Source organism: Mustela nivalis, assembly GCF_964662115.1.
Source record: "Mustela nivalis genome assembly, chromosome: 7".
Classification (NCBI taxonomy): Eukaryota; Metazoa; Chordata; class Mammalia; order Carnivora; family Mustelidae; genus Mustela; species Mustela nivalis.
The window spans coordinates 39,741,994-39,756,611 of record NC_139026.1 but is presented as its reverse complement, the minus strand read 5'-3'; the positions used below and the strand labels follow the sequence as shown (position 1 = coordinate 39,756,611).

General features: G+C 36.7%; 1 protein-coding gene across 3 annotated transcripts in view; it reads left to right on the top strand.

Moving 5' to 3' along the window:
• NAV3 (neuron navigator 3) overlaps nt 1–14,618 on the top strand; it is an 858,619-nt gene that overhangs the window by 698,639 nt on the left and 145,362 nt on the right. For all 3 annotated transcript variants that reach the window (XM_082739652.1, XM_082739653.1, XM_082739651.1), the window contains one exon: nt 7,755–7,874. In XM_082739652.1, coding sequence (XP_082595778.1) covers nt 7,755–7,874 — 120 coding nt within the window. The remainder of the gene's footprint in view (nt 1–7,754; nt 7,875–14,618) is intronic.

Sequence of the window (14,618 nt, the reverse complement as noted above, 5' to 3'; positions counted from 1 at the left end):
TATGGCCCGAACACAAAGTAATTTAATTCTGAGAAGTGGCCTTTTTACAAAGGAAGGTGAATACTTTTATCCTTCTTCTCCCTCGATACTCCCTCCATTCACCCTTAGTAAACTTGATGGTGTGAAGCATGTGTACCATTGGGAAGGGCAGGTTAAAGTGTTGGGGTGAAAGAATATATGTGACAAACCAAAGACTCCTAATTGTAATGCTTCTACTCCTTTCATATTCAAGACGGGAGATTTATGTTTGGTGGAGGTGGTGGTCCTATTGGAAAGAGAGATGATAGTACAAGCCAACACGGACATGGCACTGACTTTGTGCTAGACAGCATTCTATGCCTTTGACATTTGTTGACTCATTTATGTCTCACCGTTAACTGTAAGAGGTAAATCTATCATTATTATCTCCATTTTACCAATGAAGCAGTGGAAGCATGAATAGTTGAAGTGACTTTAAATGAAACTCAGAAAATGAACCAGTTTCTGGGAATTTAAAATTTCTTAAAACAGGCAGTGCTGGACTTGAACCCAGCATTCTGTCTCCAGTCTGTACTCTCCGTCATTGTGACATGCTGACCCTGTGAGACTGTCAACATGTCTACATGTACATATTTCTCTCCTAGGAGTTAATTTTTTACAAAAGAACAGAGCTTCACAGCCATCAGTCATTATTAGTATAGTTTTTTTTTTTTTAAGCTAGCATGTATGATCTAGGGGATAGTAGTTAATATTATCTGTGTTCATCAAAAAGAAGATGCTGAATGATTGTGCCTTTGAAGGTTTAAAAAAAAAAAAAAGAAAAGAAAAGCCTGTGTGTTCATGTCATTAAAAAATAGCTAATTGTGGGGTGCCTGGGTGGCTCAGTCATTAAGCATCTGCCTTTGGCTTAAGGTCATGGTCCCAGGATCCTGGGATCAAGCTCCGAAGCCGGCTTCTCCCTCTGCCACTCCCCTTGCTTGTGTTCCCTCTCTGGCTGTCTCTCTCTGTCAAATAAGTCAAATCTTAAAAAAAAAAAAAAAAAAAAAAAAAAAAAGAAAGAAAGTGAATTGTAACATATAGTGGCTGACATGAAATTTGAATGTAAAAACGCAGAATTCTAATAAGTTATGGTGCAAGCCTAGGTTTTGAATCTTTCCAAATCCCCACGAAAACAGAAAAAACAACCAGCCAGCACAACCAAAATAAATCACAATCATTGTTCACACATAAAAGCTGATGACAAAGTATCATCTCAGCCCCCAAGTAAACAGCTGAGGACAGATATCCAAGAGCCAAAGGAGGGGATCACTGTCTGTTTCAGAGGAAACAGAGATAGGCACTGGGGCATCTGGTAACAAGAACAGAAGAACCCAACATAGTCAGAAAACTGACTAGAAAACTCACAGAGCATTTGAAGTTGGCAGCTGAAGCTGGAAGGGCTTTTGACCCCTTGACCAAAAGAGAGAATAAAGGCAGAAGGTCATGTCTGAACAGAATAGAACAGTCTAGTTCCTATGAACTAGTTTATTTAGGTGCCTAACGACAACCCCCTTTCAGGACAGGACCCCACACTAAGAGACATCTTCTGGGAGCAGGAGCAAATTGAAAAAAAAAAAAAAATTGGCAACGAAGGTGAACATGACAGTCTGGAAGAAAGTAAGAGATGGAAACAGAATCCAAAAATCTCAAAAAGCTAATGACTGCTTTTTAAAACAATATACAAAAACAATAGAGGCAGTTACTGTGTCAAGTTGGAAAGGTATCTGCATTGTTTCTTTTTATTCAGAAAAATGAATTTCACATAAAAATAAGCAGGAGAAAAGTGTCAAGATAAAACCCTATAGAAGCCACAAATAACTGCAACACATGTAACTAATAAAGGATTAGTATCAATGAGGAAAGAAAAAAGGAAAACAGAACATAGCATTGAATCCAATAGAAAAATGAGCAAGAGAAAGTAAGTAAAACAGAGAAAGGCAAATGCCATATGATTTCACTCATATGTGGAATTTAAGAAACAAAACAAATGAACAAAGGAAAGATGAGAGAGAGAGAGAGAAACAGATCAAGAAACAGACTATTAAGTATAGAGAATTGGTGGTTGCCAGAGGGGCGGTAGGCAGGGGGATGGGTCAAATGGATAAAAGAAAAAAGAGTACACTTAATCGTGATGAGCACGGAGTAATGTATAGAAGTATTGAATCACTGTGTTGTACACCTGAAACTAGTGTAACACACTACATGTTAACTAGATTGGAATTAAAATTTTAAAAACTGAATACTACTTTTAAAATGAGCAAAAGATATAAACAGACCTTTCTTTTGATGGGTTATTGTATTTACTTGGTCATATATATTTATATCACTTAGAAAGCATCACAACTGGTTACACATGATTACAAATTGCACAAACAATCTGCTTGAAAATTTTGAAATGGAGTCTTTCTAATAAAGTCAGCATTTTTAAACATTTAAACCAACACCGATAAAACATAAATGGCTTATAACGAAGTGAAAATATAATCAACCTGCTTGGTAATCTGGAATTTGTAAACCAAACCAAAATGAGACTAGTAGGTGTTTATTCTGAAACTCTTTTAAAAACTGTTTATCAGTGACTAGTAAGGCTAAATATAGGTATATGTCTCTTATGACCCAGTGATTTCCTTTCTAGATCTAGATCTTAGTTAAGTTCTTGCTTCTGAGCACAAGAAATTGTCGGTACGCAAGTGTTCATGGCAGCACAAAGACAAAAAACAACTCAAATGTCTGTAATAGTCAAATGGATTAATCAACCAGTATATTTGTAAAACAGAATAATAAAACTATAAAATGAATAATGCAATGATACACATGAAGATAAATAATTGCAAAAATTAATTTGGGGTGAAGGAAAGAAGTTAAAAAAGATTATGCATAGTGTGACTCGATTTATATAAAGTTCAAATCCAGGAGATACTAAACAGTATATTTTTAGGAATACAAGCCCATGTGGCAAAACCATGAAGAAAAGTAGGGGAAAGCTAATGAAATCCAGGACAGTAGATGCCTCCAGAAGGGAGGTTTGGGGATGTGAGTGGGAAAAACCTATATGGATATTGAAGAAACTGCAAATGTTGTATTTCTGAAGCCAGGTAGCAGGTGCATGAAAGTCAGTATTTTTATTATATTTTATATATACTTTTATATCTTATACACCTACAAAAATATATATTTCCCCAAAAGGTTTTTTTTTTTTTCAGAAAGTATGTAATTACTCTGATGGTAGAATTGTATGTATTTCTGTTCATTGAGAAAGTAGGATTTGAACAATATAAAAAATAAGTTTTATAAATCATGTTTCAGTGAATTCCAGACATAATTAGAGCATAATTATGCAGATTCACAGATTTGAACAGACTCCATCTTATAGTAGCGGTGGGTAGTGAGTGACAAGAAGGAGTGATGTATCTAGATTATCGACTAGATAGATGGTGTCTTTCCCTTTAGCCATCATAGCATGCACAAAAGGAACATGAGTTTTAGTGGTGAAGTTAATATATGGTCAGTTTTTTCTATATTTGAAGTGCTTATGAGAAAGCCACCTATCTATGCATTGGTAACAGTTTAGTACCTTATTTTAGAGCAAGGTGGAATAATATGGTCTAGAAATATTAATTTGGATAGTAGACACCTAAAGTAAATGCCACGAGTATGCAAATTTGCCGACACGAAAAGAAGCAGGCTGTCGGTAGAAGTGACAAAGAATTAGGAAATGCTTTGTGAGACTTTTTTTTATGTGAATTCTTTTACAACTTATTGAATTTGAACATGGCTAAAATTATTCTGACTTTCATAGTTAGAGGTAATTCATTTTTTGTCAGTAACCCTCACAAGTTTTGTTCCAACTTTTTGTACCAATCTTCCCTGTGTCTATTATGGTCTTCTTAAATTCATCTTGGCTGACAGTCTTGAAGTTTAGATATAACACTGTTAGGAAATCATTTTTTAAATTTTACATTATTCTTTCAAAATGACCCCCTAACATTGATAGCTCCCAGACCGTAGTATAGTATTTCTAAAGGAGCTATAAAATTCATGTTCTTACAGATTTTTAAATCCTTCAGAAAGAATGAAAGAAGGAAGGATTACCAAGAAAAAATTCAAATCAGGGATATGTCTTACTTGTGTAATGCCTGATGTGGTTTTTTTTTTAATTTAAATTCAATTAGCCAACATAAAATAGTACATCATTAGTTTCAGATGTACAGTTCAGTTACTCATCTGTTGCATATAACCCCCAGTGCATGTCACATCACATGCCCTCCTTAATGCCCATCACCCTGTTATCCCATCTCCCATCCAGCAACCTTCAGGTTTTTGGTTTTTTTTTTTCATAGTTAAGAGTCTCTCATGATTTCTCTCTCTGACTTCCTCCCATTCAGTTTTCCTTCCCTTACCCTGTGGTACTCTGCTCTGTCTCTTGTATTACACATATATTGTGGATAATTATCTTTCTCAGATTGACTTATTTCACTCAGCATAATACCCTCCAGTTCCATCCAAGTCAGTGTGTTTAAGAGGTCATCCTTTTTGATAGCTGAGTAATATTCCATTGTACAAATACCACTTCTTCTTTATCCATTCATCCATCAATGGACATCTGGGCTCTTTCCATAGTTTGGCTATTGTGAACATTGCTGCAATAAACACTGCGGTGCAGGTGCCTCTATGGATCATAGTATTTGTATCTTTGGCGTAAATCTCTCATAGTGCAATTGCTGGATTATATGGTAGCCCTATTTTTAACTTCTTGTGGGACCTCCATACTGTATATTGTTTTTTAAGTAACAAAGTCATGGTTCTGTTATGAAAATGCCCTACCAACACCCAAACGAGAGTATGTCTGTGTAAACGGAGGAATTATAACAGAGTACTTTTTTAAAAGATTTTATTTATTTAACAGACAGAGATCTCAAGTAGGCAGAGAGACACACAGAGAGAGGGAGGGGGAAGGCAGAAAGAGAAGGAAGCAGGCTCCCCGCTGAGCAAAGAGTCCGATCCCAGGACCTTGAGATCATGACCCAAGCAGACACCAGGGGCTTAACCCACTGAGCCACCCAGGCACCTCATATAACTGAGTATTTTTTGATTCAATTAATACCTCTTGTAAACCTACTTGATATGAACTGGAAAATTGAAGTGCCCAAGAAAAATGACTATCCTTTGAAATGTTTCCCAAAAAAATAGGTTTTCTCTTAATGTATTGAGGTTTTAAACACATGTTTTTTTTTTTCCTTTGGAAAATTAGTTTTCAAAAACAGTTAATATTTGTCTATAGAACTTACTCTTCTGTAAATATGGAAAATTGGAAGGTTATATTTCTAATAGAAGTGATCTGTCATCTTATTTCTTATTTTCATGCATCACCATTATGGGTAAAGTTACTGAAATCAGCTATAATGCTTTCTTTTTATAATATGGAAGCCTTTTGAATCACATAATATATTTGTTGATCCCCAGTTATATGGAAAACCTTTGTTAAACAGTTTCGGAGATGCACAGATGAAGAAGACAGACATGAAATGAGACATATATGAAACATAGTGTGTTCACATTGTTACAGCTTCCTCCAAGGTTAAGATTAAGCATGTTGGTAGTTTTTATTTTTTATTTTTTTAGAAGATTTTATTTATTTATTTGAGAGGGAGAGAGTGAGAGAGAGCATGAGAGCTGAGAAGATCAGAGGGAGAAGCAGACTCCCTATGGAGTTGGGAGCCCAGTGTGGGACTCAATCCTGGGACTCTGAGATCAAGATCTGAGCTGAATGCAGTTGCTTAACCAACTTAGCCAAAAGGGCAGAGGAGTAGCTCACTTATCTGGAGAAATATCAACTACCTTCAACCTTTTGAAACATAATTTCAAAAGGAAAATGATTGAGAAAAACATTTGCCACTAAACACTTTTACTTTACCAGGAATTCTACAAACTCTACCTTACAAGGCCATAAAAACATTTAGATATTTGTCTAGTACTGTGTGGGAAATACGGTAAGAAATTGAAAGTAAGAATAAACCCGGAACTACAACCCCAAGATGGGACAGCTGACAAATGAAAATGCATGAAGGACAAATGTCCCTTCACTCTTTTAATTTAACTGATGCTGCTAATCATGAATTGGTTATTAAAAAAAAAAGTGAAATTGTATCTAGTATTTCTTATCTAAAAGAGTAGATCAGTGTTTAATACATTTTGGAGCAAAAGTCCTCCTTTGTTTTTTTCTGGTTGGTGGGATTGAATTCTTTACTGATCAAGAAAACTCACCATGTAGAGTCCCTTATAAGGATAATGCAGTATGATCTAAGTTTTGTATATAAAATTCATTTATTTCCTTTTCAAAATATGTGGAAGAGACTTTGTAAATAACAAATAGCTACTTTTTATGAGGTTCTCATATTAAGATCTTTTTGTATTTTTTCTTTATCATAAAATCTGCCTGCAGATTTTATTCTTCCCATTTTCAGAGGAAGAAATTAAGGCACAGTTTAAGAAACTTGTTCAAGTTCCTTCAGCTAGTAAGGACAGAATTTATTGATCATGTAAGTCATTAGCCAGTTTCATAATCCTAGCTTTAACTATTTGGTCAGTCTTCAATATGGTCATGATTAAACATTTTTTATCACAAAAATTGAAATCAACTTAAATTACGGTCACGATTATAAATAAGCAAGAGTACCTCTTAGAACCCAAGGACGAGTTGTGAAGTTGAAACTACGTCGTGGCCACCTGTCTGCTTCCTTTTGTGCACCTGGGGGTTGTTTTTACTTTGCTGAGCAGCTTTCTCTGTAGCTTCTTATGTTTGCTGGAGATAACTACATCTCCTGAGTGTTCATTATCATCCACTGTATTCACAAAGAAAGCCCGAGGAGCTGTCTTTTAATCCTAGTTCTCGAGAAAGAAAAATCTGATTAGCCCAGCGTGGGCTAGGAGATTAAACAATGTGCCCTAGTCCGCAGCCACGGAAGCAGGATTGCTAGTAGTATTTGGTCTACCATCCCTGTGCAATGATGGTGTTCCTGTGATGTCCTGGAAGTCATTCTCAAAGATAGGAAATGGGTCAGTCAGTGTGACCCTTCACTTCAGATAGTAATGTGTGGTGGTTAAAATCATTCTGGAGCCAACTTTCTAGATTTTTTTCTTAGTTCTGCCATGACTTGTTGAGTAAAATGTTACTTAACCCTTTTGTGCTTACTTACTTTCTTTCTCTAATATGGTGATAAAAATATTATTAAACTATTTAATATTAATAATATTAAACATACTATTAAACTCTTTCGAACAGTTTCTGACAAACATTTGATGCATCTTGACTATTATTTTATCCTTGTGGTCAATTGGTAAGATACATTTTACTTATCAAATAACTTAATCTAGTTTTAGGTTTAGTAATATTCCATTACTCCTGTGACCTTGATTGCTTCAAAAATGATACTTATAAAATGAAATAATCTTGCTCTTATTTTTCTAAGAGTTAAATTATCTCCAAGCCTGTCCAAAATTTTAACAAAAGGGGAAAAAATGAATAGGCTAGTAGGCTAGTTAGTTGTTATAGTAAGGAAGATTGATTTCCTAATATACTTGAAAAATACTCAAATTCTTCCTGTTGAGTAAAATGTTTCTATAGAAAAAACTGTAGTAAAGCACATTTGCATAATTATTAAAAATTGTGAACACTGTTAAATTACACAGATGAGATCATTTAATTTTATGTTGATTAATTACACATTTACTTTCAGGTACATGACAGATGGAGGGCTCAACCTGTATACTAGAAGTCTGAATAGAATACCAGACACAACTACTTCCAGAGAGGTCATCCAGAGAGGAGTTCATGACGTGACAGTGGATGCGGACAGGTAATGCTATCAGCATTTATGATAGTGAGAACAGCATAAAGCAATTTCAGAAATGAGATCCTAGGGTTTGACAGTATAAGTTAAAAGACTTTTTATTCCAATATAATAATTATTTTGAAATGTTTTTAAAACTAATCTAGTTTTTCTTACAAGACTTGTTTAGCTCTATATACTGCATTGGTAAGAATATTTAACAACTTTCAGGTATGTGGCAGCAAATTTTAATATCTGTAAAAGCAAAACGATACACATAGACTTATGTTCCTTCCTTGAAAAGAACCCTGGCTGTTAAGTTTGTTTAGGTTTGGATATTCTCAGATTTACCTGGAGGCTAATGATATAAAGATTAAAAGAATTCAAATTATCAGGTACAATAAACTTGATGTTTTTCTTGAGGAGTTTGATGAAAGCATAGAACTCTTGCCTTAGGCTAATTTCTGTTTTGTAATTGTTTCAGGATGTTTAAAGCTGTGTGTGTGTGTGTGTGTGTGTGTGTGTGTGTGTGTGTGTATGCACGTGTGCATGCGTGTGCTAGTTATTTTGCTCAAAGTTGTTTTGTCAATTTGATCAGAATCACTGCTGTTAGAAAATATTGTTCTTGTAAAACAGTATTGTAAGACATACTTCTGACCTGATTTTGCCCTCTCTTCACTCAGAATTTTGACTTTATTCATCAGGAAGGTATTGCCATTTCTAAAACTATGACATATCAGTACCTAGAGTGGTTCTTTACTAAAGTTAGCACTGAGGAAGAGGACAAAAGGTTGTGATTTAATGTATCCACATTCTGAAGTAGAAACTGTGCACAATTCATTGCACATTTTAACATAGCCAACTCAGAAGGCTTGGATTTTGATATTAGTTATCAGTTTCTCCTCACTCAAATTATGTTGATATATTTTGGTGGGGATTTGGGGCTTAACTCTTTTTTATTTAAGATTTTATTTATTTATTTGTCAGAGAAACATAGTGCACAAGCAGGCAGAGTGGCAGGCAGAGGCAGAGAGAGAAGCAGTCTCCCCATTGAGCAAGGAGCCAGATGCGGGACTCGATCCCAGGACCCTGGGATCATGACCTGAACGGAAGCCAGCAGCTTAACCAACTGAGCCACCCAGGTGTCCCAGGGCTTAACTCTTTAAAAGAGATATTCAGTTAATCCCTCTGTTTTTATCTCTATCTTCACACCCATTTTCAGAAATAGCACACTTTTTAAAAATTTGGGGTCTTCTCCAGGATAAGTAGGCTGTTTTGTAGCTTTTCTTATCCTGTGTTCAGGAAGCCACTCTCTTAGATCTAGGGTGAGGGGATGTGCCTGGTATCCTATAGTTCAGAGGCCTCTCTAGAGAATAAAAGTGCAGATTTCTACTGGGGTGAGAATAGACATGACTGCCATCCACTGAGCTGGGGCAAGGAGGGGATTTGGGGCTCTAAATGCTCTTTAAATAATGCTGTTGATATTTTAATTCCTGCTGGCCAGAAGACAGTTTCCACTAGGAGACTAGGATAGACATATTTGGTCTATAGACCGGGTATATGTGAGAGAAGCAGGTGGCTACACAAAGATTATGAAAAATTTTGCTTCCCCACCACCAACCTGATCTCTTCAGCCATTTTCCCTTCCTGATGCCTTCAACCAGCCTGGTCTTCTTTCTGCTCTTGAATTGATGCTTCCTCCATTTGGAATGCCCTTTTCTACATTAGCTACATTAATTCCTCTATCACAACATTGTTGAATGTTGTCTTCTCAGAGAAATGATTCCAGAGAGTCTAAGATACATTTGATTTACATACACTTTCTTACTCATTACTTTCTATTGTTTTCTTCAACGTGCCCCATCACTCCTGGAATATTTCATACTTACTTATTTTTTACATGTTTATCTTATATCTCCCCAGTGACGATATAAGCCCATGAATGCAGAAGTTTTGTCATAGTCATTATATTAAGAGCCTTTAGCAAATACATATGGAGTTAAAGAACAAAGGAATGACTAAAAGCTGTACATTCATATATGGCTAGCAATAGAGTTCAACTGGGTAGAGAGGCAAATGAGGCCAGAGCCAACTTTCTGTGAGGATATTACCAAGAGAGGGAAGGGGTTATGTGGAAAAACAGGAAGCAGTAATTCAAGGGGAAGAAATCTACAATTTGGACTGCATTTTGAAACTAAGGACCTGCACATTCTTAGTTGACAATGGAAGATACTAAAGAAGAGGGACAGGCCATTGGTCTTTAGGAAATAAGATCATGGTGGCAGAACCTAGGAATTGATACAAAGGATCCTTATTTTATAAGGGGTTAGTTGGGATAACCAGCTCTCATTGCTCTTATGAGGTTCCAGCTTGGGGCCTGGTGGAGGAACCTCAGACCAGCTGGAAAGCCCAGATGTGTGTAGAACAAATTGAGACCCGTGAAAGCAGTGGTTCTTAAAGTGTGGTAACCAAGTCAGCAGCATCAGCATTGCTTGGGCACTTGATAGAAATACAGATTAGCTCTGTCCAGGATTTACTGAAGGGGAAACTCTGGGGTGGGCCCAGTGATCTTCAACAGCCCTCCAGGTGATTCATTCTTACGGATACTGAAATTACCAAACGACCATCTTAAAATAAACAACTAGATGCCAGTTTGATAAAACCATGAACACTTAGCATAAACATTCTAAAATTTTAAAAATGGGACATTTTGAAGTTTTTATTCACTTTTTTCAGCTGTGCTCCATCAGGGGAAAGAGAATATCAAAATAACACTGACACTAATCTTTAAATTAGATCAATTAATGACACATTGCCCCTGAAATAAATTGTCTCCATTTGTTACAGTCAGCTTCTGAGAATTGCATTTTTGAAAGAATTGTAGAATTTAAGGAATCCAAAAACGGCCTTAATCACTTGTATGTATTAAACACCAATAAGACCATAGGGAAAATCCTGCTATCAGCAGAGATAGGAGTTTGTCTTTTATTATAGATAAGTCTGAAGATCTTTTAAAATCCTATATTCAGGAAGTGATTCAGGATGTAGATGGTTTAAAAATGTATAGTGTTAAATATTATAGTTGTGTAAGTCCTTCTGTTAATTTAATAACCTCCTTATACAGGATGTTGTTTCATAAAGCTTTCGTAATTCTGATATCCATTCCAAAGAGGATAGGCAAGAATAGCTCTTTGCTTAGTTTTACTCAGAAAAGATACTGAGAAGTCCTGTACTTCAAAATAAAAACTATTAAATTGATTTAATTCAGTGCTCCCTAAAAGATATTTTTTTTACTGATTTCCGCACTTTCTTCTCTATCATAATTTGTTCCTGTGATATTTTAAGAAATGCTGATTTTGCTTAATACCTTCGTTTAATAGTTATAATAGTGCAAAGACTTGGGTCTTTTACCTCCTGTACTTAACAGTTTCCCAGCTACCTTAGTCAGGGGTCTTTTAAATAAAATGAAAAATGTTAGTGCTTGGTTCATTTCAGTAAATTAGTAAATGTAGGTCTTATAATAGTTCACTGGTTAAAAAAAAAACAAAACCTTAAGAGCAAAGAAAAAAGTGGTTTATTAATTTTTCATATTTCATAGACATTTTTTCTATAAGCGTGATCACTGAAAATGAATTAAATAGGAGCAAAGTAAGTGGCTGGCTAGGATAGCAATGGATTTGAATTGCTTGTGTTAATTTAGTGAAGGTTATAATGTTTCCCCTTTAATCAAAGTTTGGTTAAAGTGGGATGGGCAGAGGCACCTGAGTGGCTCAGTGGGTTAAAGCCTCTGCCTTTGGCTCAGGTCATGATCCCAGGGTCCTGGGATCGAGCCCCGCATTGCGCTCTTTACTTAGCGGGGAGCCTGCTTCCTCCTCTCTCTCTGCCTGCCTGTCTACTTGTGATCTCTGAGTGTCAAATAAATAAATAAAATCTTTAAAAAAAAGGGGGGGGTGGGCAATAGAGAACAGGTGAAATCTTCTTCCCAGCAGATTGAAACAGCCCCAAGGAAAGAGGATGCTTCAATGGACAACTGTGGTATATCTTAAGTATTTTATTACTCGAAGATATTACAGTTCTTTCATTTTCCATATCAATCCAATACCATTCCCACGTCCTTATTATGCTGACCAAAAGAAGATTACAGAATGGGACTAATCCTTGTAGACATGTTGCAGACGCTTTGGGAAATTCATAACAGACAGTTAAAATGTGTGGCCTTTATCCATTTGGCCTTGGTTATAATGAAGTCAATCCTAATTCATATACACTTAAACAATTGAGTTACACTATATTGGAATGGTAATTTGGGGCAAAAGTTTGGAAATAGTTGTTTTTTTGGTTTTTATTAACTCCTATTACTGTCCTGACACTAACTTCCCTGCTAGCATTTACAAATATTAACAAATATTTGATAAATATTTGATAAATTTGATAAATAAACATATAATTACCTCCTGAGTGTATTGACAGCATAATAATAGCACCTTGGGTAAAAACAAAACAGAAAAATAAAGATGAAAGACCTTAAATTTAATGGTCATACAGAATAATGTAAGCAAAAAATAAAGTGATAAATAAAATTGATTACGTCATAGTAGATGTATACACATAGTATCTTAGAAGCACCCCAAAGGGAAGTGATTATTCCTACTGGGAGGATGAGGAAAGACTTCAAAAAGCAGTAGGTTTTAAATAGGCTCATAAAGAAAGCAAAACTTTTTGACATAGGGCCTGGGAGAAATTCAAAGAAATGTGGAATTGGAGAGCATGGAAGCATTGAAGAGTTTAGTTTAAGGGAATGTTATAGAAAACCAGAAGTGAAAGGCAGTGAAAACAGATTTCATAAGGAATTGTTGCGGCTGGGGGAAGGGGATCTTAGTATATGATTGGGCTCAATTGTGAATACAACAAGAACACGTGGGGATTCATAGCCAATAAGCAGAATGAGGGGGTCAGTGGAGGGAAAATTACTAAGAGAAGACGTCAGGGGTAGGGGGATTCTTGCTAAGCCCACTTAAGATTCTTGCTGAAAAGAGGCCAGGCTGATCAGGTAATTCGAGTGGGGGTTGAGTACTATAACCAGATATCACAGGCGCTCGCTTATCAAGGTGGAGGAATCTCTCTAAAATGCCCTAGCAGGCAGTATTCTTGCTAAAACTGGGCTAGGCAGGCCCAACAATGGGTCAAAGTCAAGGCCTAGTCAAGAAGAGACCTCAGAGGAGCCTGAGTAAAGTTGGGTCAAAAAGAGTCCTCGTCAGACCCATTTATAATGGGATTTTGCTAGTGCACTGGGAATGTGGGCAAGGATGACAACACAGGACCTGGAGGGCTGGTCTAGAGTATTCGGACCTAGAAGTGATAAGGGGCTATTTTACTAATTTTAATTAGTTTTCTTTTTAAATTTCAAAGCAAGAGCATGTGTCATACTGATTGAATTTTAATAATAACTCACCCACAGCAAATAGCGAAGAGAGATGGTGCAAAGATAGGCAGACTGCTCAGAAAGGAACTACAAAAGTCCAGGGGAAAGGAGATGAGCTTCTAGGTGGAGAGTGGGAATGGGGACTCTTCTCAGGCCGCCTTGACAAAATACACAGCCTGGGTGGCTTAAACAATGGATATGTACCAAAGACTACACGTCCATGAGTGCAGGGCTGGAAAAGTCATTATCCGGTGAGAGCTTTCTTCCTGATTCATAGAAGGCCACCATCTCGCCATGTCCTCACACAGCCTTTCCTCTGTGCTCCCTCAGGGAGAAAGAAGAAGATGTCTCACTTTTCTTCCTGTTTGTGTAAGGGTGTCAATTCTATTAGAGTAGGGCCCCACCACTAGGAGCTCATTTAACCTTAATTACCTCTCAAAAGGCCCTTCTTCAAATATCATCACATTGAGGGTTAGGGCTTCAGCTTTGAGGAAAGAGGGGCACAGTTCAATCCATCCCACTGTGTAACTCCCAGGTGGTTTTATCCTTGGTGATACAGGTTCATCTCCATATAAATGCTGGATTAAAGTACTGACTGTGTATATGTATAGAGTGTGTGCATTAATTAAGCTCAAACCCTTTAGGGTCAGGAAGATCAGGTGAAATGAATGAAACAGAAGGGCTATGTTAAACATGACCAGTCAAGGGGGAGGTCACCATTAATTCTAGAAGTTGCTGTCTGTGAAAATGCAGAAACGTGGAAAGGAGGGGCTAATTATTGCCAGACCATTTGATTTTTCAAGTGAAGTCAGACTCTGGACTTTGTTGAGGTATCTCCCAATTTTTACATACTGGCAGCTGTGCTAAGAGATCTATAAGATCAATAATTAGTTAAAGATACACATTTTCTTCAATGGCAGAAAACAAAAGAAATTACAGAGAAGCCTATATAAAGCAAGGGACAGTGTACATTTTCCTGTATGGTTGTGTAAACTTCCTAATGCCTTAAAGTTACCCACAGACGTACACTGCTGAGGATATCAGCTGTACAGAAAGAAAATGCCACAAGTCATGAGAAGCCAGCAAAACTCTTTGAGCCCAGTTCCAAGTTTATAATGTAAGACAGGACAATCTCAGGTCCTGTTTCCCAGCCATAGCCTCCCTCAGTGGCGCTAATTAATCTTGTTTAAACCACTATGTGAATCAGCACTGTGCAGGCTAAGTGCACATTTGTATCTACGATGTAGACTGGGGAAACAAGCCCTGAGAATGAACCCTTGATATTTAACGAGAGGATATTTAAAGTAGCCACTGATGAGGCAGAGAAAAGAGCTCTCACACAAAATTTA